Source organism: Lolium rigidum, chromosome 7, assembly GCF_022539505.1.
Source record: "Lolium rigidum isolate FL_2022 chromosome 7, APGP_CSIRO_Lrig_0.1, whole genome shotgun sequence".
NCBI lineage: Eukaryota > Viridiplantae > Streptophyta > Magnoliopsida > Poales > Poaceae > Lolium > Lolium rigidum.
The window spans coordinates 277,140,737-277,168,731 of NC_061514.1; the positions used below are offsets into that span (position 1 = coordinate 277,140,737).

General features: G+C 45.0%; 1 protein-coding gene, 1 long non-coding RNA gene and 1 other non-coding gene across 3 annotated transcripts; 1 reads left to right on the forward strand and 2 right to left on the reverse strand.

Annotated features, from left to right (window-relative positions):
- Positions 1–1,420: 1,420 nt before the first annotated feature.
- LOC124676194 lies at positions 1,421–19,165 on the reverse strand. Its single transcript, XR_006993547.1, has 5 exons — positions 19,088–19,165; positions 12,063–13,341; positions 10,466–10,553; positions 2,632–2,732; positions 1,421–1,764 (listed from the first exon to the last, which is right to left on the reverse strand). It is a non-coding gene; the product is annotated as an uncharacterized LOC124676194 (long non-coding RNA).
- A 395-nt stretch (positions 19,166–19,560) lies between these two features.
- Positions 19,561–19,648, forward strand: TRNAM-CAU. Its single transcript is given in 2 exon segments — positions 19,561–19,598; positions 19,613–19,648. It is a non-coding gene; the product is annotated as a tRNA-Met (tRNA).
- Positions 19,649–20,102: 454 nt separating this feature from the next.
- LOC124679155 (2-hydroxy-6-oxo-6-phenylhexa-2,4-dienoate hydrolase-like) lies at positions 20,103–24,115 on the reverse strand. The gene is made up of 6 exons (XM_047214965.1): positions 23,696–24,115; positions 23,289–23,606; positions 21,096–21,188; positions 20,892–20,959; positions 20,653–20,791; positions 20,103–20,505 (listed from the first exon to the last, which is right to left on the reverse strand). The coding sequence occupies exons 1-6, from the start codon at positions 24,041–24,043 to the stop codon at positions 20,500–20,502; spliced, it is 972 nt and encodes a 323-aa protein (XP_047070921.1). The 5' UTR covers positions 24,044–24,115; the 3' UTR covers positions 20,103–20,499.
- Positions 24,116–27,995: the final 3,880 nt, after the last annotated feature.

Genomic DNA, 27,995 nt, shown 5'->3' on the forward strand with positions numbered 1-27,995 from the left:
GATGGAGTAGTAAAATAAAATAATGGAGATAATCAATGTCTTGTAATCCTCAAGGACTGCAACGCCACCGCATCAATTACTAGCTTACCTAATTGCTAGATGTGAAATCTGCAAATAGATGGTTCTCATTCTCCAGAGTTCATGCTAGTTTTTGAAAGGCGAACGCTAGGCTACAGCCGGACGTCAAACATGAATCATCAACCGCCTTCTGAATCGTCTGATCCACTTAAGTGCATGATCCTCGCGCGTCCGATCATGGTACAAAACGGTTCGTATGTTTTTTTTCTATAGTCTGTCAAATCGTGAAATTATGGTGCAAAAAGAATCCGTAAATGGTACAAAATAATTTCAAATGTAACATTTTTCTATGCCTATGTACCATTGGTAAAAATGTTACATTGTTTTACAACATTTCTCTCTAGTATATCTAACATTTTTTATTAATTTATTCAACATTATACGAACACGTATCTAACATTAATACAATAGCTCGTAGTATACGTATCAAAATCAGTGTACCACTTTTGCAATACTAACATGGCAAAATAAATGCACATATGTTGTAAGGAATTGCAACAACATGTGTAACATCAACAAAGGATCCCCAAAATCTGATGTGAACAATCGTCTCCAACTCCTCCAATGGAGGAAGAAGTGGGAGAGATTGGCGTCGCCACCGCTTGGTAAAGGCCGAGCGAGCTATATCCGAGTTAGGCCTTGTTTGTTTTGGTAGGATTGAATCCAGGCATGGAATGGATCCAGACGTGGATTGAGTTGATCCAGGCCCGTCACCCAAACCCCAGCAATCCCTTCCCGTAATTCCTTTGTACGAGTTTTTAGTTAATTCGTTTAATCCCTCCTAGGCTACCGTGGACATTTTAATCGCACTTCATTTTCTCGGACGTTTCGTGGATATTTTTCAACGGGTCTAGCGGGGAGAAAAAATATCCAGACAAAGTGAGAAGAGTTGGCCGGGCTATTTTTCCCATCCGGGAGTAAACGAACACCAATTTTTTGTGGGCTGGAAAAATAAACTCGATGGGCTAGAAAACCAGAAGTAGGCCTCAATCCAGGTCAATCCCTGGCTCCCAGGGATTAAACGAACAAGGCCTTAGGTGGATGAGCGACCCAGGTTAGGGGCGGCCGACCCGGGCGGTAGAGGGGAAGGCGAGGCATCTCACCGGAGCAGGGCCGGGCAGGGGAGAGGGAGAAAGCAGCGGTCAAACTCGTGAGGAAGAAAGGAAGAAGAGACAAACCGGATGTAGCTACAGCCGGCTGTCTATAAGACTTTCCCATTTTCATTTTGCGTCAGCTCTATTAATATACGTGCGCGCAACTTCAATTTTGGAATTTCAGGTGTTGCCGAACAGATCGTTTCGGATCTTAGATCGGTCAAAGAATTTTAGTCTTCCAGAGTATAGGTGAAAATCGGCAGATAATTATTTGGAAACACTTTGTTTCCTAAAGCTATGAATTTTGACGAGACAATTATTAGGAAATAACTATTACAAACCAATTAGAAGGTAACAAATCGTCAAATTTCCTTTTTATTTTAGTCAGGTAATATAAATACATACGAAAACTACCACAGCCCTACGAAGCCATACCCATAAGCCATATACTTTTGACGACGTCCCAATCCCCACCTTTCTCGCCGTAGGAGCAGCCGCCGCCGAACTGTCGCTCCCGCCGGCCGCCGCCGGCGCTGATGGATTCCCGTCAATGGCTGGATCATAGTATGCGTCCAGCGTGAAGAAGTCTCGTCTGCGTAAAATAAATGCAAGGTTAATATCATGTTTGCTTCCTTTCTTCGCAAAAAAAATAATCATGTTTGCTTGTGCAACTGTGCATGTCCTCCTGATACTGCTAGCTTGTTTACTTGTGTACTTTATGCTTTCATGTCACCACTTCATCGTTGTATTTACGATTTGTTGTATTTTGGCCTTTACAAATACTATGCTGTAAGGATCAATGGATAGTATGTTTGAATAAAACGTAAAGCATAAGTAAGCCGGTTTCAGGTTTCATGAAACACCCACACACAAAAGTGGTTTCATGAAACAATGTTTCTCAAACTTCAACCATAATTATGGGCAAGTTAAAAACATTAGAAAAGCACCACCTGCATGATTTAATATTTTGTTTTCTCCTATTTTTCATCTTGGCATATACTCCGCCCGGTCCTTTTTAATAATTGATTCAAATTTAGTGCAAAATTGTCCTAAATCCGAGTCAATTAAATGAGACCAAAGGGAGTAGATGAATTGTCCAAAGTATCATATAAGTTCGTACAATGATCATATACTTGAACTAGGTGGGCACTAGTGAACTAGGAGTATAAAACATGTGGCAGTCTATATGTTTAGTATATGAACCTAGTTTATACTGTTGCCTGCCTCTTGACATATTGGAGTGCATTAGCTCAATCGTCTATTTTGATTAACTAGTATACTTGTCCTACTAGGCTTGCCCTAAAATCTGTTGTCACTCTATATATTCTTTATAATATGATACCATCTAGTATACTTGTTCTAGAATCCGTTGATGTTTTAAATCTAGCCGTAAGTTGTAAATCTGATCAAGGATTTGCAAGTATTATTTTGCATTGAGTTAATTTATGCAAGTACTCACTTGTTTTTCCTATATTCTCCAAGTAGAGTGATGAACAAAAACTCCAAGGAATTCGCGAGATGTATGAGCCTCCGCACAAATCCAGTAATCTGGGAAAACCACTGACACCAAGCAACAAGGTATTTCGTCAGTATATGATGAGATGTACTAATTTCGATCTGTACTAAGGAAAAGCAAAGTTTCAATGATATGCATTAGGAAATGATCTGTACTTCTAATGATCTTTACTAAGCACTAGAAAAAATTCAAGTTATTGCGCTGTTAGCTTAAATGACAGATTTGAGGAAAAATGAACTAATAATAAACCAACATGGTTAGGTGATCTATGGTGTGCACAAGGTCAATTCAATGGTGCTAATGTACTGATCATCAGTCAAGACTTAGTGGAAGCAGCTTCCATAATGGTGGAGCAACGTGATTTCATCCTTGTATAAAATGGCATCTACTCTCTGAAGTATATAATTTAGTACCAAAAAGCTGGGAAATGCTAAATATATACTCTACTTTCATGTATCGCTTGAAGATTTGAAATGTGTGGTTTAAATAAGATGTGAATGATGTTTATGATGGTCACTAGTTGCTTAGTTTACTACCAATTAACTTTCGATGTTATAGATAGTGCCACAGCCTTATACAAGACTGATTTCTCTAGTATAGGGGGGCCTTTCTTCCATTAGCTGCTGATGAATCATTAAATCATCATCCTTTAGTATTTTCTCATATATTAGTTTGGAAAGAATATAAAAGCCCAATTGCTAAGGAACTTTTTGTTTGCTACTCTCCTTCTCCTGATAGTACTCTTTTAGCTCATTTGAGTTATTTTACTTTTTCTAGTTTGGGGTGGCAGAGGTAATCTCAACTCAAGTGGTGACCCAAGTGGACGGTACTGCAATGTTTGCTGGTCCGCAGCTCAAACCCAATGGTGTGTTCTATTGAGTAACCTGATATTTCCCCTAACACCGATTTTGTTCAATTTATTTCATCTTGTTTACCATCTTGTGCTGGTTCAGGCGTTATCTTCGTAAGGGGAGGGCGGAGGAGCGAATATGTAAAGTGGTAACCTCTCCTTGCCTGGGTGAAGCTGAATCAAGGTTTAACAAGCTCCGGGGTTTATTGTTCTGGTACAAGCAAGGTTAGCAGTATTTCAAAGTATGCCGAGCCACTTACATCTTACATTAAGGGCATAGGTGATGCTGAAAAGGTATGGCCTCTTTTCAAATTCTAATCATAATATATTTGGCATATTTCAGTTTGCAATGCTTTTAGGCTATAGTTGACTATAGTAGTTGTTAAGATAAGATGTTAAGATAGACACTAGTTTTTTTGCGAGTAAGATTGGCAATATTAGCGTAAGTACAGTCTGCACGAGTTGATGCATAAACAAATACATTGGTCAATATATACCATCTTTTCATAAACTTATAAGACCATAATAAATTAATTTAGTTTGTCCAGTACCAATCTCTCTGATTTAATCATTTCAATGGCCTAAGACACCATATGGAAGTTTATTTCCGGGTGTGCCGCTCATGTGCATATATCACGTCCATGTTGCTTTAATGCATACTCGATGTGGCTCTCCATACCCCTAAGCTGCAAGTAGTAATCACATAGTTACGTGTGAATATAATCTAAAAAATGCAATATTTACTCTATCTAAAATGATATAGAGCAACACACCATGTTGCCCAGATACGCGAGACATCCTTTATCCTATGTAGTGACGCGATATATTGAGTTTAATACCCAGATAAACCGTGTGTTGGTATGGACCGACACCAACAACCAGTTCTCTCTAGTTTTCATATGGACAAGTAGGAAGATTTGTATAAAAAATATTTCAGTAGGTCATCATGTCGTAGTATAATAAGAAAATTATGTACAACATAATTTTATGGAATACTTACGTGCTGATTGGTTATGAAATCTAAACCCTTTCGAGAACCACCCATCCGCAGACGAACTGGAGCGTTCTTGCGTCCATCATTTTCTAGGGCGATAGTGTTAATAACCCTCTGAACCATATGAACCCTCGGGACATAAGATAGGACGGCATGATCTTCATTCAGAGGGTGATTAACACTATCTCCCTAGAAAACGAAGGACACAAAAACGCCCCTGTTCGTTTGCGGATGGGTGGGTCTCGAAAGGGTTTAAATTCCATAACCAATCAGGATGTAAATATTTCATAAAATTATGTTGTACACAATTTTGTTATTATAGTACGACATGATGAGCTAGTGAAATGTTTTTTATACAAATCTTCATAACTGTCCATATGAAAGCTAGAGCGCATTGGTTGTCTGTGTTGGTCAATACCAACACAGAGTGTATTAGACATTTAGACTCAATGTATCACGATATTACTGAGGATAAAAAATCTCTCATGTAGCTGCACAACACGGTGCACTGCTCTCTATCACTTTACATAGAATAACTAGTGCATCTATTTTTTAGATTATATTGACACGTAAGTAAGTGATTACTACTTGCAGCTTAGGGGTATGGACAGCCACATTGAGTATGCGTTAAAGCAACATGGATATAATATATGCACATGGGCGGCGCACCGGAAAAAAAACTTCCATGTGGCGTCTTGGTTCATTGAAATGATTAAATCAGTACCTCAATAGAGAGATTGATACTAGACAAACTAAATTAATTTATGATGATCTTATCAGTTTATGAAGAGATGATATTGACCACTGTATTTATTTACGCAGCAACTCATGTGGACTGTACTTAATAACAAGGAAAAAATAGTGGGCTATTTAATTTAGCGGATGCCTCATCCAGAAACTATAGGAATATATGTCATAAAAACAAAGAATTTCAGCATACATATCAGGGTTCAGATGCTCTCCTGGTGGCTGATCGGACAGTCAACGGTCTGAGCTTTGAGGTGGCCTCCATGGGAGCCATCGTTTACAACTCTAGATGATGCCTCCACCTAACTAGAGCCATCCTACTTAGATATTAGAGTGGCTGGAGTGTTTCCAGACCAATAATTAGACCCGTGGGTAATGATTCAAAAATTCTGTTTCGTATTGTGTTCTGCAACAAACTTATGGACAAATTTACATTTGGAACTAAATTGGATCACCTGAATAAAATACACAATTGTTTTGTAACAAGAAGTCAAGAGATAATAACTAATCAAAGGTCACGGTCACCCAGCAGAGAGCGAAATCTCTAAATCAGATCATGTTTTCATTCAAATGACATGGAGGTTGAGGTCCTAGTAATCTGAAACCTTCAACCTATATTATTAATGCTAGCCGAAGGTACTTTTACGATAAGACTCAATATATTTAGAAAATATTATACTTTCTTTGTCTAAAAAAATGCTGCAAGTACGATGTATCCCGAAATGCACTTTCGAACATAGGAGCATATGCTTCTGCTATCAAGAAAAATATTTTAAAATGTTAAAATTCCGGAGAAAAGTTTGACCCGTATACATCGACATTATATGTACGCACGCCGAGTTTCGTGGAAAATTGACATTTTTTGTCATTTATTAAAAAGATAAAGAAATTTATCTTGAAAAGCTCTTTTTAAGCATCAAATTTTGTCTTTTTTGCACACGACACAAAACAAAATGTCAGTTTTTGGCGAAATGACTTTATGAGCACATAGAATGTCGACGTGTATGCATCAATTTTCCGTTTGAAATTTTTTGACATTTTAAACCGCGTCCAGAACTTATTTCAAAAATCGGGAGCATATGATCCTGGGTGCAGAAACGTCTTGCCCTGATGTAGATACAACTGATTTTGGATAAATTTGTTCGAAATCTGTTTGGGGTGGAGGGAGTATCTGAATAATGGAAGAAAGCAGCTTCGACCAGGCGGTATCTGACACTTTGCCAGGAATATTATGGACGTTTCTTGTCTTGCTAAAGACATGCAGTTGATGATCTGGGATGTACACTACCGAGTAATTTCATCGGCGAAAACACTTCTAGAAGCCATTTTACGATTCGACGACGAACGTCTGGAGGCTGCAACAGCCTACTTCCCACGTATACGGATCGATGGGAACGGCCAGCGGATACACGTGGGGCAGCTTGTCTTTGATCTGAATGGCCGCCTTGATAGCTCGGTCAGATGTTGCTGGTAAGTTTTTGTTCAGCGCCCCGACCAAGAATGGCAGTGCGACACTGCGGCTCTACTCCCCTACGGCTCCTTTCTGTGCTGCTAGATATGTCTCGTAATATCAATTATATATGATCTGTTCCATTTTGGATCTAACACAATATTTGCTGGGCAATTCCAGTTCTAGAATCCCCCATGCCTGTTTCCAGTGAACTTATCTTCAGAAACAGCTTTCTTATTAACCAGTTGTAGTTCAAATTTTCTTCAATAAAAATGCTTACGACTGATCTAATTATATGATTATATTCGAGGGAACCTCTTCCGTATTTTGATTTATCTGTGCGTTCCCATGTACTTGGTCAGTTGTCACCCCCAACGCCCCAAGATTTCTGCTCATCCTGATGGTAATTCTGCATCTTTAAGGATCTTCTTCTAATAAATTCTCTAAATTCCCAGCGGATATGTTTCCATGTGGATTTCTATGCTGTGCAGGGTGTCTCCATAGATAGAATCATCCATGTAACCTTGTTGATAGCCACTGGTTCAGAAATTATAATCTCACTTTGACAGCCTAGCCCAGGTTTGGTCAGATCTTATTACAGATCACTGTTTTTGCATTTTCACTGACTGTTCTGATATAATATTGATTTTACCAGGTTTGTTAAGTGTCTTATACAATTTTCTTCCCGTCAATGGCTGGATCATAGTATGCGTCCAGCATGAGGAAGTCTTGTCTGCGTAAAATAAATGCAGGTTAATCTCATGTTTGCTTCCTTTCTTCGCAAAAAAAAAAAAATTATGTTTGCTTGTGCAACTGTGCATGTCCTCCTGATACTGCTAGCTTGTTTACTTGTGTACTTTATGCTTTCATGTCACCACTTCATCATTGTATTTACGATCTGTTGTATTTTAGCCTTTACAAATACTATAATGTAGGAATCAATGGAGAGTACATGATCGAATAAAACGTAAAGCATAAGTAAGCCGGTTTCAGGTTTCATGAAACACCTGCAAAAAAAAGGTTTCATGAAACACCCGCAAAAAAAAGGTTTCATGAAACAATATTTCTCAAACTTTAACCATAATTATGGGCAAGTTAAAAACATCAGAAAAGCACCACCTGCATGATTTAATATTTTGTTTTCTCATATTCTGCATCTTGGCATATAGAAGAATTGTCCACAGTATCATATAAGTTCGTACAAGGATCATATACTTGAACTAGGTGGGCACTAGCTAGTGAACTATAAAACATGTGGCAGTCTATAGGTTTAGTATATGAACCTAGTTTATACTGTTGCCTGCCTCTTGACATATTGGAGTGCATTTGTACCATTAAACTAATCTGGATAGCTCGTCTATTTTGATCAACTAGTATACTTGTCCTACTAGGCTTGCCCTAAAATCGGTTGTCACTCTAAGAGCATGTCTAACAGGCCCCGTATATTTTGCCCCTTAAAACGCGAGTAGAGGGTCATGTATTCAGTTTTCACCGGCAGAAAACTCGGACGAGCTACTGTTTTACGGGGTGGGGATACGGGTTCTGCTAGCTCGTCCGAGTTTTCGACCCCTCAAAACAGGGTTTTAGACAACAATTTGCACAACAATTTCAGATCAAACATAGCACATCCAAAATATGTGATGCATAATTCATAGTTTTTAACATCACAACGCAATCATAGCCAATGTTCAAGCCACGGAAGTTCCCAAATGTGATCAACCATCAACGAGTCCATCGCCAGCGGCGCCACCACTCGCCGGAGACTCACCTTGAGAACTTCCACCACGAGCTTCACGCGCAGCTTTCTTCCTCGCCATGATGTCCGCCTTGGTCTCCTTCCACCACGCCAGCTGATCCTCGTCCATGCCGTCGGTGCGCATCATCATGATATCCCTCTCCTCGGCCAAGAGCTCCTTCATGGCCTTGGCTTCTTTGATTGCGACCATCTTCAAGTCAACTCCCGCCTTGCTTCCACCTTGCCAAGCTTCACCTCCTTCTTATTCTCGGTGATGAGGAGCTTGGTCTCCAATGTCTTCATCGTCAATGCCTCCTTGGACTTCATGAGTTGATCCAACTTCTCCCGGAAGCTAGCTGCTTCGCCTTCTACCTTGACCCTCTCCTTGGCTTTCTTGTTGCCCTCGGGCTTGCCGGCGTTTCTCGCACTCAGTTCCTCTGTTTCATCATCCATGGTGAGCAGTGCCTCCTTCTTGCACTTTGGTTCGTTGTCCCTCAACTTCCACTTAGGAAGATGTTGAAGAATGGAAAAGCAATGTTGAAATTGAAATTCCTTGTTCTTGGAGCCGGCCATGTCCTTGTACCGGGCTTGAGCATACTTGGGCTGCACAACAATATTATGTGATGTTTGCACAAGATCAACACATATGGATAGCAACAAACAAGGAAAACTTACATAGTCCTCCGGCACGCATCCACTAGGGGGGTTGTCGGCCACTTGATCCATGGCAGCACTCCAACGAGAACAAGCTGGTTTGATGATGTTCCATCGGCCTTCAAGGGAGCGGTAGGATCTGTCGGCCATGCTCTTGGTGCGAGGCTTTAGCTGGTGGTAGAGATCCTCAATGCGCTGCCAATAGCGCTTGCCGCCTTGGTCCACTCCGGTGCACGCATCCATCCCCACCTTGCTCCAAGCACGGACCAAGATGGCGTCTTCGATCTCGCTGTAGTTCGCCATGCGTGGCTTCGGTGTCGACGAAGAACCGGCGGCAGCCGGATCAACCTCAATCACCTCCTCCTCGTCACCCTCATCCTCCTCGTCATCAATCTCTTCGACGTTGCACTCTCCATCGAATGCATCGATGCCGGTGTCCAAATTCACCGCGGATTCGTTGAGCATGTCCATGTACGATGTTGTGGACTCAACATCGAACACCTTGTCTACGTCCATGGTGGGTGGCGGCGGCGCGGGCGGCGCATCGGACGGAACGGAGGGAGGAGGAGTCGTGGCCTTGGAGGGCGGTGGAGGCGCGAGGCCGATGCGGCTGATTGCCTTTGTCCTCACCTTGGCCGGCGCGGCGCCCCTCGGCCCGGCCGCCTTGGTCTTCATCCTGCCCCCCTTCTTGGCAGCCGGCGGGGCTTCGGCCGGCGAAGCTGCGGCCGGCGAAGCTTCTTCGAAGAATTGCTTCGGAATCCTCTTCCTCTTCAACGGGATGGTGGCGGAGATCATGGCCGACACGTCGCCAGCGTTCGGCGGACCTCCGATGGGGACATCAACCACCGCGGCCGAAGGAGGTGCACCGCCGGCGGTAGGCAGCCCTTGCGGACGTTCCATGGCAGCGGGATCCAGCCGGGAAGGGCGGGGTGGAGGAGATCGGGCGGCGGCGGTGGTGGTTGGCTTCAGCGAAACCCTTCGCGCAGAGTGGAGGGGAGGATACCGGTTTCGCCCACTATCCCCGCTCCCACCCCGCACAAGTAGGGGGCAAAGACCCGCCCCGTAATCGAAAACAGCAAAAATCGGAGCGGGGGCCATTTTTACGGGGCGTGCTAGACGGCCGGGTAGAGCCGAAACCCGTATTCCGGCGGTTATTATACGGGTTTGGCCCTTTTAAGGGGTCTGTTAGACATGCTCTAATGAACAATATATTCTTTATAATCTGATACCATCTAGTATACTTGTTCTGGAATCCGTTGCATTTTTTAGATCTAGCCGTAAGTTGTAAATCTGATCAAGGATTTGCAAATATCATTTGGCATTGAGTTAATTTATGCAAGTACTCACATTTTTCCCTATATTCTTCAAGTAGAGTGATGAACATAAACTCCAAGGAATTCGCGAGTTGTATGAGCCTCCGCACAAATCCAGTAATCTGGGAAAACCACCGACACCAAGCAACAAGGTATTTCGTCAGTATATGATGAGATGTACTAATTTCAATCTGTACTAAGCAAAAGCTAAGTTTCACTGATCTGCATTAGGAAATGATCTGTACTTCTCACTAGAAAAATTTGAAGTTATTCCGCTGTTAGCTTAAATGACAGATTCGAGGAAAAATGAATTAATAACAAACCAACATGTTTAGGTGATCTATGGTGTGCACAAGGTCAATTCAATGGTGCTAATGTACCGATCATCAGTCAAGACTTAGTGGAAGCAGCTTCCATAATGGTGGAGACAACGTGATTTCATCCTTGTATAAAATGGCATCTACTCTCTGAAGTATATAATTTAGTACCGAGAAGCTGAGAAATGCTAAAGATATATTCCACTTTCATGTATTCGCTTTAAGATTTGAAATGTGTGGTTTGAATAAGATTTTGACGATGTTCATGATGGTCACTAGTTGCTTAGTTTAGTACCAAGTAACTATCGATGTTATAGATAGTGCCACAGCCTTGTACAAGACTAATTTCTCTGGTAGAGGGGAGCCTTTTTTCCATTAGCCGCTGATGAATCATGAAATCATCATCCTTTAGTATTTCTCATATACTCCATATTAGTTTAGAAAGAATATAAGAGCCCAATTTCTAACGAACTTTTGGTTTTCTACTTTCTTTTTCTAGATGGTATTCTTTTAGCTCATTCGAGTTATTTTACCTTTTCTAGTTTTGGGTGGCAGAGGTAATCTCCAATCAAGTGGTGCCCCAAGTGGACGGTACTGCGATGTTTGCTAGTCCGCAGCTCAAACCCGTTGGTGTGTTCTCTATTGAGTAACCTGATATTTCCCCTAACACCGATTTTGCTCAATATATTGCATCTTGTTTAACATCTTGTGTTGGTTCAGGCATTATCTTCGTAAGGGAAGGCGGAGGAGTGAATATGTAAAGTGGTAAGCTCTCCCTGCCTGGGTGAAGCTGAAGCAAGGTTTAACAGCTTCGGGATCTATTGTTCTCGTACAAACAAGATTAGCTGTATTTCTGAGTATGCCGAGCCACTTACATCTTACATTAAGGGCCTAGGTGATGCTGAAAAGGTATGGTCTGTTTTCAAATTCTAATTATAATATATTTGGCATATTTCAGTTTGTAATGTTTTTAGGCTATAGTTGACTATAGCAGTTTTTTAAGATAATAAGATGTTAAGATAGACACTAGTTTTTCTTTTGTGAGTAAGATTGACAATATTAGCCTAACATTACACCTAACCATTTCATTGGGATCATAATAATACAACAAGCAAGCAACACATTAAGTGAAGTTTACCAAGTCTAATGGTTCCTTTTTTTGAGAGGAGTCCAGTGGTTCCTCTAAGGAAAACCCACACGCAAATATCCATATAGAACTTAAAGTGTACTGCCTATTACAAAAGACAAAATCCATGGAAGTTTATCAAACATTTATAAAAAAAGACTAGATATCCGAGAGCTGATGGCAATAACCTTATTTGGTCCTTTCTTCTCCTTATTGTGAGGTGATTTTATAAGTGTGACCACCAACTTGGGTCCAAAATTGTTGACATAGGTCTGCAAAATTGTAGAAAGTTAATGGTGTTGTACATAAGTTTAACATAAATAAATTTGCAAAAAAATTACAATTACCTGGTCCAACTGATTTGTGAGCCATCTTCCATTCCAGTTCAGTATATTCATTATTAAGCAAGGAAATAAATAGCACCGCTATAGCTTCTGGGATAGCCTTCCGCGATGCTAAGCCTGTTTCTGCCGGCTATATATGGGCGCTACGACCGCTAAAACGCCACTAATTACCGCTAAACAGTGTAGCCGCTAGAGGATCTATAGCACCGCCAACAAAATTATCCCATCACACTAGAATCTGAAGCCCAATACAAAACTGTCACGAGCACCGAGCGGGTTGTACACTTGTACTCCATGGCTGCTGCACCCAGGCCGCGGCGGCCCTGGCTAGGAGACAGGGGCTAAATCGAGACGACCGACGACACCTTGATGTTTCAGCCTGAAACTAAGTCTGGATTGTTACTCCTTTATCATTGACTCTCCCTTCCTCGGTAAATTGTTTCAGATGCTAGACACTAGAATCGCCAAAATTAATTTGTATAAAGAAACTTGATTGTCTGTTCAAACACTAGAACTACTATGTCAAAACTTTCTTGCTTGTTTGTCCTTTCCTCTTTGTTCTGTACTTCTGGAAATGATGCAGCCTTCCTATTCAATTTCATTCCATCCCCATGCCATCTTTTGAAATAAGGATTGTAGATAGAATTGGTGCATCCAATTTAGGTTAGTAGCAGATTATAAGCCATGCAATAGTAATGGAGTCAAAGAAAAATATTATTATTCCATGATATGCATGCTGAAATTCTTTGTTTCTATGAAATAGATTGCTTTTCATAGAGAAAACCGCTAAATTGTTTCGCTTCTACCGCTACAGCTTCTCGACGAGGCATCCGCTAAATCAAACAGCCCACTATTTTTTCCTTGCTATTAAGTACAGTCTGCATGAGCTGTTTTATAAACAAATACAATGGTAAAATATGTACCATCTTTTCATAAACTTATAAGACCATAATAAATTAATTTACTTTGTCCAGTACCAACCTCTCTGTTGAGTTACTGATTTAATCATTTTAATGGCCCAAGACCCCACATGGAAGTTTATTTCTGGGTGCGCCACCCATGTGCATATATCACGTCCATGTTGTTTTAATGCATACTCAATGTGGCTCTCCATACCCGTAAGCTGCAAGTAGTAATCACATAGTTACATGGAAATATAATCTAAAAAAAGATGCAATAGTTACTCTACGTAAAGTGATAGAGAGAAACGCACCGTGTTGCGCAGGTACAAGAGATAGTCTTTATCCGCTATAATGTCGCGATACATTGAGTCTAAGGGCGACTTCTTTTGGGCTTATAGCACTGCTTCTAGGTGCCAAACCACTGAAGCCCAAAAGAACTCTCTAGCTTATGCCTAGCTTATTCTGACCGAGAAGCCCGCGTCCAGTGCAATTCGAGAATCTGGCCGAGACCAGTTTCCCGAGCTTCTGGCTGGGCAAACCGAATCGGTACATCAACCTGCCCCTCAAGTTCAGTCCATTTTACGCCAAATGCCACTCCGTAGCAGTTGCCGGTCACCGAAAGTCAAAAAGAAAAAAAAGAAAAAAGGAAAACTGACCGCACCTCTTCTCCCGCATCGGACAACTTCCTCTCTCTCTCTCTCCCGAAACGAATCGCCGCCGCCGCTCCACCACTGTCTTCTCCGCCGTCGCAACCGCCGTTCGCAGCCGGCCCCGCCCCTCGCCGCTATCGATCCCTCCTCTCGCCGCTATCGATCCCTCCCCAAAGTTACTCGCGGCCGGCTCTCCGAGCACATCATGGACCGGCGCCGCTGCAAAGGAAATTCTTCGATCCGCTGCCGCCGCCGCCCGTGGCGGCCGCCCTCTCCCGTCGCAACCGCCCTCGCCCTCGGCGCTCCCGGCACTTGCCACTCCCGCCTCGCGACTGGACGCCAACACGGACCGGCGATGCTGCCCTCGCGTGTCACCACCAGTTGATAGCTCCGCCATTCGTTTACTCGTTTTTTTTCCGGAAGAGATGACTTGGTTCTAGGCATGACACCATATGCATTGCTCGATTCGTTCCTGAAATGTACTGAATTATACCATGACATGATGTCTTAATTATTATTTGACCTCCCATAATTTTATTTGATTTATTTGTAGCTCATTTTTCACTAAAAAGTATCATATATGGTATTACCACTTATTTACAACACATATCTAATTTAGGGGCACTACAGACATTTCAGAACTCAACCCATCAAATAAGCAAAATTTTCAGAAGCCCAAAAGAATAGGATGAACTAGCTTCTATCAGCTTCTTCCCACCACAGTTTCCCCGCACCATTTTCTATAAGCTAGCTTATGCATAAGCAGGAGCCCAAAAGAAGTCGCCCTAATACCTGGATAAACCGTGTGTTGGTTGGTATGGATCGACACCAATAACCAGTGCTCTCTATTTTTCATATCGATATGTAGGAAGATTTGTATAAAAAAATGTTTCAGTAGCTCATCATGTCGTAGTATAATAAGAAAATTATGTACATCATAATTTTATGGAATACTTCCGTGCTAATTGGTTATGAAATCTAAACCCTTTCGAGACTCATCCATCCGCAGACGCACTAGAGCGTTCTTGTGTCCATCGTTTTCTAGGGGATAGTGTTAATCACCCTCTGAATGAAGATGATGCCATCCTATCTTATGTACCGAGGGTTAGTTTGTTTGTTGTGCTCTATCTAAGCATCAATTACCTGAAAATTGTAATGCAAAAAAGTATTAATATTACTTGGTAATGTTTATTCCAAAATAAACAAGTAAAATTGTTGTGAAAATTTACCTCATCTCTTAGGTACTTGTCCTTATCTTCCAAATAGGGGTTAGTTAGACATGCTAGATGCCTCTGGCTGATTGTGAGTTTCGTCGATCTGAACCATATTAACATTAGGAGTAGTTGTATTCACCTACTCGAGGATTTCATCCTTCTCTTCTCTTTCTGCTGTTTTGATTGTTACTTTGCGAACCCTTTCTTCCAAATCCTTTCGATGATCCCGTTGGGACGTAGTCTCGTAACTGTGACACCAATGCAATGAAGATTTGTTGGGCTCAGACTCAGACTGTGCATATGCATCAAACTGGGCATTGCTTGTGCTTCCTGGATAGTAGTACTCATCCTTCTTCCGGCTGGGTGTTGGCTTCCGTCCTGAAGGCCCCCCCAGTCGCTGGCCAATCGTGTCAGAGTGCTGAGCACATCCTTTGTCTCTTTTCGATCTAGGCTGAGATTTGTCAGCCTTCATTGTTTCTGCATCAAGGTCATTCTTTCTTTTGATGCTATATTGAGATTTGTCAGCCTGCATGGAATGAGTTATTAGATGTTACAAACAATTGACAGAAAATAGTATTTTCAATGTTTAGTAGCAAGATGGTGCAGTTATTTAGCTCCTAGCATTTCTCAAGGTTCATACTTAACTGCTCACCGAACTTATCCAAATTGTTTGTGTTACCTAACTCGGTTTATTTAACTCCAAGGTGTAACCTAATATAGCGCTATATTAGGTTACACCTTGGAGTTAAATAAACCGAGTTAGGTAACACAAACAATTTGGATACGTTTGGTGAGTAGTTAAGTATGAACCTTGAGCCATGCTACGAGGTAAATAACTGCACCGTATTTATACTAAACATTGCAAATACTATTTTTTGTCAATTTTTTCTAACATCCAATAACTCATTCCGTGTAGGCGGATAAATCTATAGCATGAAAATAAAGAAAATGACCTTAATGCAGAAACAATGAAGGCTAAAAAATCTGAGCCTAGCCACAAAATAAACAAAGGAGGTGCTCAACACAATTGGCCAGCGACTGAGTGGGCCTTCAGGACGGAAGGCAATACCTAGACGGAAGAAGGATGATTATTACTATCCAGGAAGTACGCAATACCCAGTTGGTCGAAACAAATCTTTATCGCACTGGTATCACAATTACGAGACTATGTTCCAGCGGGACCATCGAAAGTAGTTGGAAGGAAGAGTCCGCACAATAACAATCAAAACTGCAGAAAGAGAAGCGGAAGATGAAATCCTCGACTATGGATACAACTACTCTTAATATGGTTCAGATCGATGATCTCATAATCAGCCAGAAGCATCTAGCATGTCTAACTAACCCCTATTTAGAAGATAATGACAATTACCTAGGAGATGAGGTAAATTTTCACAATAATTTTACTTATTTATTTTGGAGTAAACGGTAATACTAATACTTTTTGCATTACAATGTTCAGTTAATTGATGCTTGGATAGAGCACAACAAACGCACTAACCCTCGGGACATAAGATACGGCATCATCTTCATTCAGAAGGTGATTAACGCTATCTCCCTAGAAAACGATGGACACAAGAACGCTCTAGTGCGTCCGCGGATGGGTGAGTCTCGAAAGGGTTTAGATTTCATAACCAATCAGCACATAAGTATTCCATAAAATTATGTTGTACATAATCTTATTGTTATACTATAACATGATGAGCTACTGAAACATTTTTATACAGATCTTCGTACATGTCCATATGAAAGCTCGAGCGCACTGGTTGTTGGTGTCAATCAATACCAACACACAGTTTATCCAGATATTAGACTTTATGTATCGTGGCATTACTGAGGATAAAAAATCTCTCGCGTACCAAAGACAACACGGTGCATTTCTCTCTATCACTCTACATAGAGTAACTATTGCATCTTTTTTAGATTATATTCTCACACAACTAAGTGTTTACTACTTGCACCCTGAAAGAAACTTCAATGTGGCGTCTTGGGCCATTGAAATGATTAATCAGTCCTCAAGAGATTTGGACAAACTAAATTAATTTATTATGATTTTATAAATTTATGAAGAGAAGGTATTGACCACACGGCCACGATGATGGAATAAAGGTATCGGAACTCCACTCCGAGTTTTAAGATAGATGATGCCTCGATGTAACTAGAGGCATCCTACATATGTATTTGATAATCGAGTGGCTGGACTTTCCAGGCCAATAATTAGAACCGTGTGGATGATGATGCAAAAGATCGGTTTCAAATTATGTTGTGCAACAAACTTATGGACAAATTTAGCTTTGGAACGAAATTGGATCACCTGAATGAAATACGCAATTGTTTCGTAACAAGAAGTCAAGAGATAATAACTAATCAAAGGGCACGGTCACCCAGCAGAGAGCGAAATATCTAAGTCAGATCATGTTTTCGTTCAAATGGCATGGAGGTTGACGTCCTGAGAATTGCAAGCCTTCAGAATGTAGTACTTATAATAAGTACTCCCTCTGTCAACGAATTAGCTCTTTGGTACTTATAATAAGTACTCCACTGGTCCTAATTCTGCCTATGGATTTAAAGCAGGCGATTTATATGATATTCATCGTCTGTAATGTTTATTTCAAGCTCTTGTGCATGTACGTTTCACTTCTCACGTACTGGTGATAATGGCAACCATAGCCCCATCTTTCTATCAAATAACCCATACAGATAAACTCAGTGATGGTGATACACCTACGACGTTCCTCTATTGATTTCAGTGTTGGAACAATCTATGGTCTGCTTGAGTCAGAAAACATGAAAATATTTATGTCAACAATGTTACCCTTCCCTGAAGTTGTTTGCTCGGGTTATCCGATATTGTTAACGGTGAATATGTATCTACTGTTTCTGCTATAGTTTTACTCTTTGCACTAATTTACCTAAGTGAACTACTCCAAAGTTGAGAATATCAGTATTTACATTTTGCACTTGACTGTCATGTATGTCTCCTTTTGCATTTGACTGTCATCTACTCCTAGTTCCTACAGGTAGCAAAACTAGCCCAAACACTATACTACTGTGCTAGAAAGAAGTTATGATTCAAGTGCTTTGATTTGTGGATTAATGTCTCAAAGTAGTCAGGAAAAAACCAAAGAGCCTTTCCTACTCTGCTCCTAGATACCACTCCCTTTGGAGTATCTGATGTTGAGATTACTGATTGCTTGTCTATGCATAAAAGGAGTAGTGCATTCAGTATAGGATTTGATTTCCTTCTACCATCTTCTAGTTTGTCGATGTATAGGATTTGTTCTTTTATTGTTGCCTCAGTCAAAATATCAAGAAAAAACATGTGCTTCTTGAGATTCATACATGCCCTAAATTTGCATCTGCATATGGTACTGTATATTGTATTCATACACCCACCAGCAGCAGCATGGCTGATCTCCTAAAAGCAGCACCAGCTCTGCCCACAACCCACCAGCAGCAGCATGGCTGATCTCCTAAAAGCAGCACCAGCTCTGCCCACAACCCACCAGCAGGATTCTAGAAGTCACAAACCTCTGTAGAGTTCAAGTTTGGATTCTATAAGTCACAAACCTCTGTAGGATTCTAGAATTCATCATTGTCGTTCCTTGTGTGAAGCAGATCAAGGTACACTGCCCTAAAATTTCGTATGCATCACTTTGAATTCCAGTACATTTCTACCAAATGCTGAATGTCTCAGTTGATTGCTACTCCAGTACATTGTACTCCAGTACATTGGGTTTCAGTTTCAGCAAGGGATTCAGTTTCAGCAAGAAACACAAACTACTGAGTACAATCCACATCTCCAGTACATTGTACTCCAGTTTCAGCAAGGGATTCAGTTGTGTACATTGAATGGGTTTCAGACTGATCATACTCAAGTACATTGCTGGGTTTCAGTTGATTGCTCAATACAAAAGTACTCCGAGAAAAGTACTCCAGTACATTGCTGGGTTTCAGTTTCAGATTGCCTACTGAATGAATGGGTTCCAGTTGATTGTTTAATTGTTTCAGTAAGTTGATTAAAAACTGACAAAGTACTGAGTACAATCCACAGGTTATTAAATCGGCCTCTCCTTGGATGATATGTGCCAGGAAGGAATGGGTACCTGCACGAGAAGGTGCTGCTCTTCGACAGCAAGATCGCCAACTTGAGCTCCAGCAGCTTCGGGGTCGTTCTCCTCGAGCTCCAGCGGCGGCGAGAGGGGAGCTCCAACAGCGGATTCCAGCAGCGGCGGCGGAGCGCGGGAGGCCGCTGGCCCTGCGGCGCGAGGTGCGAGAGGTCGCCGGCGCGGAGGGCGGGAGGCCTCCCGCCGGCGCGAGGTGCGAGAGGTCGCCGGCGCGGAGGGCGGGAGGCCTCCCGCCGGCGCGAGGATGCGAGCTCCACCGGGAGGCCTGCCGGCGCCAGGCTGTGAGGGGGGCCGAACACCGCCGGCGCCCGCGAAGCTGAGATACGATTGGGGATGCGATGGTTACGTTTCCAAAATACGAAGGGTCGAATTGCAAAATCTGCCACACTAGCCCTCCGCCACCTAATTCGTTACGAGGATTATATAAAGAAATATCCTTTGTTTTGCATCAAGGGGCGGTGGCGCAGTTGGCTAGCGCGTAGGTCTCATAGCTAAACGTGAGTGATCCTGAGGTCGAGAGTTCGAGCCTCTCTCGCCCCATTCTTTTTTCGTTCGATCGTCAGAATTTTTATGTCCAAGTTTTTAACCGGAGGCCGAGGCCCTTTTTGTACGAGACGCCGGGCCTGTTTGGTAAGTGTGGCTACGATTTTGGAAGCTACAAAGTGTGGTAAAAGTTGGCAAAAAATTTACTCTATGGTAAGTGGGTCATATGGATAGTGAAGTGTGGCAGCTCCAAAGTGTGTGGCTAGGATTTTGGAAGCTACAAAGTGTGGCAAAAGTTGGCAAAAAATTTACTCTATGGCAAGTAGGCCATATGGATAGTGAAGTGTGGCAGCTCCAAAATGTGGCGAAAACCAAACACATGCCAAATTGCCAAACTTTGGCTTGGCAAAGTGTGGCTGAGAACCAAACAGGCCCGCCATCCCAACTTGCCAAGTCCCTGGCCCGGCTACGGCCCATTGAAAAGACGTCATAACTGTCAAGCTCATTGGAACTGGAACGGCCGACCTGTCATTTTGCATCATCAATTCATCATCATTCACTAATCACTAGTCGGTTTGTACTGTACTCGCTTGCTGATTGTGGGCAACGTCGTGTGCCCAGCTGACAGTGAAAGCCACGAAAGACACATGACAAACAATGAGGGACGCGAAGGCTCCACATTCCACCTCAACGATAGCACAACGTAATCTCGCTGGCGTCTCACATGCCAGTTCACACAATGGAGATTACACTGAACCCGGCACATCATCACATCAGAATGGGGTATATTCATGGAGAACGGAGAGAAACGATACAAGCCCCTCTCCACTGCTCTGTGCAACCACGAGGAAACGCCACACTGCCGATGTCCAGCCAAAGAAGACCCATCCGCCACCTCGATGAGAGCTCTACACCTGCAGAGACGAAGCAAAGGGAGATGAGATGACACAGAGGCACAGGGCAAGTGTGTTGTTTCGGCAATGCTACGTCGTCTCTGGATCGACCACATCGACATGGATTAAGAATGTCTCTGAAGCTGAAGAAGCACGAGGTTGGTGTACCATTTCGTCGTTTGAATCTTCGGCGACCGGCTCTTGGAAAAAATCGATGATGCTCTTGCACACTTCGGTGGGCTTCTCGAGATTGACTGCGTGCCCAGCGTTGTGTATGACAACTAATCGGGAGTTCCCATCTAGATGCCTGCCAGTTTGTTCAGATGTTGGTAACATAGTTAGTCTCAACAATGGATGCTCCTGATGTAAGGTTAAAAGCTTATCGAAGGTAGCGTATCCAAATTAACCTCTTCAATCGATGGGCCAACTCCATTGGGAACACCTTATCTTGCTCCCCCCAGACTATCAGTGTTTTCTGCATTAAGTTCGAGTCAGGATACAGTACAATATTATTACATTGAGTGAGCCTGCAGATTTTTTTTCAGACGCTTATATATCAACTCATAAGTCATGACAACCACAACAAGTGCAAAATTTTAGGAAGAAACTACCTGTTTTAGTTTTGGAAGAGTTGAAAGTTGACGTCCACTAATCAAGGCATGCAGTAGCTCTGTCTTCTCCTGGATATGATCCGAGCCCATCACCTGGGATATTATACAAAGGAAGGGTACACAACTTAGGAGTATATGGGAGATTCAGATTCTGCCATGTGCTGCACTAAATAAACGGAAAAACAAAACGACTTCTGGAAATAAACCCAGAACATTATTCAAATACCATGATTTCTGAGCTAATATAAGAGGAACAAAACACTGAAAGCAGACCATTTCATGAATGAAACTGAACAAGAGCTGAAGCAATGCTTGATTTCAAACAACATTGACGGACTATTTAAAAATTGCTCAGCTTCTGTCACATACTGTAACCCCATAATATATAAAGCATTGCAAGCACCAGATTTTGGTTTTCAAAAGCTCTGTCAAAGTAGACAAGTCCTGTTACAAATCAAGGTGACATTATTTTAACAGTTGGCTTGCTAATATTTTCCAAGATGCAAGGCACCTCACCTACTAGGCTACTACTAGTTCTGATCTCAAATGTCAGTACTATTGTATTCCAGAAGTATACTAATAGAAAGGCTGCATTGTTTTCTGAGTAAGTGGGATCACTGTTTCAAAGGCTAGAAGCTTATCTCCATAATTTGGTTCATATTTTTCTACAAAGTCACTTTCTCATTTCCCTTTTGATCTGGTAGGATGGTACTTTAAAGTGTGTACATGCACCTTAAGCAACGTTTTAATAAGTTTCTGCTAAGGTTAGAGCCTTTTCTAAGACTTGAGATATTTCTTACTCAAGCAATGTAGCCAAGAACTATCCTGCAGTTTCCTGGGGCAAAACAACGTAACCAACCTGGTATTTACTCCCCACCACCATCGAAAGATAATTGTTATCTTTGTTCTTTTCAAACTTTGTATTAGCAAATGAATTTCACCAACAAACCAAGTAAATGAACCTCAGGGAAAAGGGTATATTATTATATCAATATTGTCAGTTGTCGATTTAATACTAACTTTCGGAAAGAAAAAAACAAATTGGGTTCTTTTGAGTTATGTTCTTCTTTCAAAGGAGAACATCAAATGTTCACTGGAATCAACTTGATCGCATAGTTAACTGAACTGCAGCTCCAAGAAATTTTAAGCAGTTGGAGAAGTGCGTAATCAATTGCATTTATGTGCTGAAATTGTCAATTTATTTGTAGGAGGTAAAACACTAAAGTTGCATACTATGCTAAGTAATTCATTGTGCTAACTTTACACCAGAAATGTGAACTTTAGCAGAGGAGAACATAAGTTAGCAAACAAATGGTGGACCTACTATGTATTAAATCAAGCATGTTGCCACTAGATTACTCTGGGCCCTCCACTTGCAAGTGTTTGTGCGGCCGGTGCTGCCTCCACAGGTAGAAATCACATGCAAACATATTCACGGGAAAGAAACAAGACTGATGATCTGCTCCTAACCTATTGACGCGTGTCAATATTTTGAGGCTTTGTCGGCTACATCATATCTACCCACGCATTACAACAGCCACGCATAGTGGTTTCAGTTGGTTGATGTCCACTGACGGTAATAAGATATTCGGTGATGTTTTCAACCACAACAAACAGACAGCAGTGCAAAGAAAATATCCTCCACTCCGCCTCAGCATACCTTTTCCTTGAAGCATCCTCAAAAACTGTGTGCAAAATCTGGATGGCAGACAACTACAGAAATGTTATCACTCAACCTAGGCCCTGAAAATTCAATCTGTTGTATAGTGCTTGTTTTGCAAATGGAATTGACTCGAAGATGGATGTTCAGTCGGTGAGAAATCAGTCAATTAAAATCCTCTGTTTTATTGTAGACCAATTTGGCACATGATTCAAGCAATTAAGATGAACCAACCGTTTCAATTTCAGGTATTTGAATGGCCAACTCGGTTCCCAGCCCCAGCACCATCACGTGCACAGCACAGTTTTCTATCTGAAATACTGAGACGAAATTCGACTCGGTTGTTGCTCCATATTATCACATAAAAAAACATGATTCTCCTGTGTAGAGGCGCCTCAATATCCCCCCTTATTCGATTTTATAATCTTATCTGACGTCCTATGGTCTCGCAGTTCAATGGACAGAATCAATTTCAACAATAATTTGCTACTAGTAACAAAAAAATGAACATTCAATCTGAAACGGCAGCTGACCTTAATGTAGTCCCAGAGGAAGCAGGATGGCATGATGAGTGGCGGGCGCACGAATGTGAGCCTGACGAGGCGCCGCACCTCGTCCGGCCGCCGCGGCACCAGCAGCGCTGCCGCCTCGTCGACGCCGGCGACAGGGAACAGACCCTCGGCGAGGTCCTTCTCCTCGAGGCAGACGCCCGCGCACACCATGGCCACCTTGTCCACCGCGTCCGGGTACATGGCCGCCATCTTGTAGCCCACGAACCCGCCGTAGCTGACCCCGACCAGCCCGAACTTCTTCACCCCGATCGCATCCAGCGCCGCCTTGAGCGACCAGGCCTGGCAGGCGGACAGACACAGAAGCATAGGAGGAGTGTCAGGGAGCGGCGAACGGCGGATCGGGCGGGCGAGGGGTGTGGGGGAGCGACCTGGAACATGTCGGAGCGGTCGGGGAGGCGGGTGCAGGAGTTGCCGAAGAAGACGAGGTCGGGGACGATGGGGTCGAACCCGGCGGCGATGAGGGGGCGGAGGTAGGGGTACCACTGCCAGGTGGCGGAGGCGCCGAAGCCGTGGAGGAGGACGAGCGGGTTGCGCGGCGGGCTGGCGGGGACCCACATGTGGACGGTGGTGACGGGGTCGGCGGCGTCGGGGAGGTGCACGGCGAGCGGGCGGAGGCCGGCGGCGAGGAAGCGGTGGCTGAAGCAGCGGTCGCGCGCCGCCGCGAAGCTGAGGAAGCAGGCGGCCTTCCCGGCGATGGACGGCGGCGGGGGAGGCATTGCTGCCGGGCTGGCGATCGCCGGGCGGCGCGGGGTCGTCCTCCGGCGATCGCCGGCAGCGGTGGGGGATTCGGGCGGTGGCGAGAGACTGGCGGCGGGCCTGCGGGGGTCTCCGGTCAAGCGAGAGAGACGGGAGCTGTGGTTAAATTTGGGGGTTTTGCTAAGTTTGGGGTTTTTGGTTTGATTGGTGTGGTCTGGAGCTATCGAAAAGAGGAAGAAAATGGCAACAAGAGCGAGAGAGGGAGACTGAGTGGGAGGCAGGCGAGTTGTCGCCTAGAAAATTCGTCGAGTGTGTTTCGCGCGGTGTCCAGGTATCAATGTATCATGATCGAGAAATGCTATGAATGGGCACAGAGGGAAGCTTTAGGATGCTGCAGAAAGTAGCATCACAAGAAGTTTTTTTTTTCTTTTTGCGAAAATGATCTGATGAGATTAGAGCATCTCCACCGGTAGCTTTAAATAGGCGCCGTCATCTCTGTTTTGGGGGGGCGACGGTACTGCATCCTCCATTTGGAGACGCTGCTCCCGCACCGGCGCCCCCAAACGGGCGGCTCCGATAGATTTCTAAATTTAAATACAAATTTGCGACACGATATTTATACGTAGTTCGAACGAAATTTATACAAATTTAACGCAATTTCAAACTAAAAAACTAAAAATAAACATCTAGTGGCGCGGGGTGTCGAAGGCGCTGAAGTCGAGTTCGTCGCCGCTGGATGAGAAGGACCAGCTGTCGACGTCGTCGGCCTTCTCCTCATTTGGCGCCGGCAGCTCGGATGGTCCGGCGAGGTCGACGTAGTTGGCGTCGTGGTCCTTGGCGGACCACACCGCCGCCTGTCGCGGGTCGATCGCGATGTGGCGGTAGTCCTCGTCGACGGAGCGGCCGATGATGAAGTTGAGGGCGGGGAACTTCTCCTCGTCGCCGTCGGACGCGCATTGAAGGCGCGTGGGTAAGGTAGGTGGACGCCGCGTGGACAGTCGCCGCCCTCGCTGTTTTGGTTTCCGTGCGGGAGGCCATTAACGCCGACGACCAACCTCCCCGCGTCGTTTCCGATGCGAACCGCCGCGTCCCCTCGCTGACAAGGCGCCCCCACCCGCGAAAAACGTCGTTCCGCGAGGCGCTGGCGCGCCCGATTCTCGCCCTTGACGAAGGGGCCGGCATGGGGTTGCCGGCGATTCTATCGGGCTCCAAAATTGGCCGGCGGCGTTTGGGGCGCGCCGGTGCGAGCCCATTTTTGCCCTCGGCCCCCAAATTGCTATCGGGGCCGCCGGTGGAGATGCTCTTACAGCACAGTCCTTAGGGCATCTCTGCCTCTGGTACCACCTTCAGCGGAGCGACGCACGGTGACCGGGCCGTCCGCAGCGACGCAAACCCAGCGCATATTTGCGCCTGGATTGCGTCGCGGCGGACGCTGCGCGGACGCACCAAGTGACCGCTCGCATCTTCATCGGGCCCGCCTGACAGTGAGCCTGTATCGATGGCATCGCTTCCACGGCCATCGCTTCCGCGGTCAGCGCTTCCTCGTCTGCGCCGCAACCTTCGTCATCAATGTCGCGGTTGCCTCTTCTACGCGCGCACTGGCGGGGGAGGCTGGGCTTCTGCGCCGCCTTCAATGGCATCGTTTCCCGCGCGCGGCCGGCCTTAATAGTCCACCGGCATCGTTCCTCCATCGCCCACACCTCCACTCCCACCACTACCATGGGGAAGAAGAAGAACGACTTCGAGGCATCCGGCAGCGGGACCAAGAAGGAGGAGCGGGCGAACAGGGTGCCGCTGCCCATCAGCGTGGGGAGTCTGATGCACCAGAACTGGACGCCGTGCAACGCCTGGGGGGACGTGCACATGCCTAGCGGCAGGTGGCTCAGCTATCGTCGGGTGCCCGTCCCTCCCGTGCCTGCGCGCGAGCCAGATAGGAGCGCCGAGATCCGGCGAATGAGGCGGTACATGCCGCCGGACCTCCGGGGATCCCGCCTACGCTATCGAGTCCGACAGCTAGCGCACGTATATCGTGTCCGAGAGGGATCAGAGGAGGAGGGCGGGCTTCATGGGCGACAGGGACTTTCCCTTCGACCGTCCACCGATGCCTCGTCGTCGAAGACAGCAGGCGCCGACGCGTGCGCAGCAGGCGCCGACGCTTGCGCAGTATGACGACGACGACTACATCGAGGCGCTGGCGTACCACAACGAGGAGGTCAAGGACAACAGCGACGACTACGTCGCGGTCGTCTTCCAGGAATGGCAGATGGCCATGGCGGAGGGTCGCAAGTTTGAGTACCCGGACAACATGACGGATGACGAGATTGCGTGGCTCGGCGTCTTCGTCTGCGAGAACGACCGACCTGTGTAGCCGTCGCTGCCTCGGTACATGATAAGCGCGAAGCACACGTCCGTTGGGAACCCCAAGTGGAAGGTATGATGCGTATAGAAGCAAGTTTCCCTCAGTATGAAACCAAGGTTATCGAACCAGTAGGAGCCAAGAAGCACGTGAAGGTTGTTGGTGGAGGAGTGTAGTGCGGCGCAACACCAGTGAAACCGGCGCCAACGTGGACCCTGCACAACACAATCAAGATACTTTGCCCCAACGTAACAGTGAGGTTGTCAATCTCATCGGCTTGCTGAAAACAAAGGATTAAACGTATCGAGTGGAAGATGATGTTTGTTTGCAAAGAACAGTAGAGAACAATGATTGCAGTAGATTGTATTCAGATGTAAAAGAATGGACCGGGGTCCACAGTTCACTAGTGGTGTCTCTCCAATCTCTACTACTTAAAAAGACTCAATTGGTTCCTTATTCTGCCAATACGTTTGGTCGTTTCGTCGTCGTCGTCTGTTCCGCGCCCGACTTCGTCGCACCTCCCGAACAAATCCTCGGGCTGACAAGTAGGTCCGTTATCGAAGGAGGAGAACCCTCCCGCAATCGACGCTCCGCTCGCCTCCCCACCCCACCCCGCCCCCCCCCCGCGCCGCCGATGCCGCCCTCCAACCGCCCCTCGCCGCGCGCCGCGACGGAGGACGACGGCGCCGACAGCCCGGCGGCCTCCGGCCTGCGCGCCACCCCGCCTCGCCCCAACAAGCGCTCCTCCCGCGCCAAGTCCAGCAGCCGCCGCCGCCGCTCGCCCAACCCTAACCCTAGGCCGCGCCCGGACTACTATGGCACGGAGCCGTCCCGCAAGAGCGAGCGCAAGCGCAAGCCGCACTCTTTCCCGGACGCCGCCCTGCTCTCGCGCGCCCTCCTCCCGCGCGCCTCCCCGTCCCGCGCCGCCGGCGCCGATGGGGGCGGCAACGTCCAGCTCTGGACCGACGCCGACGAGCTCGCGCTGCTCTCGGGCAACGTCCAGCTCTGCACGGGCATTTGTCCCAGGACATGTGGAGGGCGAATTGGTCAGAGGAGCTGATGATGCCACGATCGAGCACGAGGCGTCCGCCTCCGTGCACGTACCAGGTCAGTCCTGGCTTCCATTGTTCCTTGTGCTCGACCGTGGAAGTGCCCCCAGATTGGATTCAGACGACTGGAACGGTGCTGCCAGTGAACTACGGGTTGTGTGAATCTCAGTGAATAGCCGTCGAAGTCTGATGCATGTTTGGTGTTGTGAATCTCAGTGTTTTCTTATGTTGGACAGGGAGGACAAAGATAAACTACATGGTGCGGTGGTACAGGTTACACCTGTATTACAACTATATTCTTGGGCAGCTCTACCTCCGTCATGAACTTGGATGTGCAATCTTCCCTTGCTCCATTTGAGGTGAGAATGCTTCCATACAAGATACAACTACACGCTACATTTCATAAAACAAGGGAGTAATAATCAGACTATCTTTGTTGTATACTGAATGTATTTTTTTGTAATGCTTGTTTGGAATTCTCATGGTGGTGTATCTGCCTACCTTGGATTCCTACCATAGTTATACTCCAATCATTCGGAACGCAGTAGCTACTTTTGGGAAGTCTTT

What these genes read in the sequence shown, in the direction of transcription:
- LOC124679155 (XM_047214965.1), bottom strand. Translation starts at nt 24,043, where the DNA reads ATGCCTCCCCCGCCGCCGTCCATCGCCGGGAAGGCCGCCTGCTTCCTC. An exon ending in TCCTCTGGGACTACATTAAG is followed by an intron (nt 21,189 to 23,288) that starts GTCAGCTGCCGT and finishes ATAATATCCCAG; the next exon opens with GTGATGGGCTCGGATCATAT. An exon ending in TTGGCCCATCGATTGAAGAG is followed by an intron (nt 20,792 to 20,891) that starts GTTAATTTGGAT and finishes ACAAACTGGCAG; the next exon opens with GCATCTAGATGGGAACTCCC.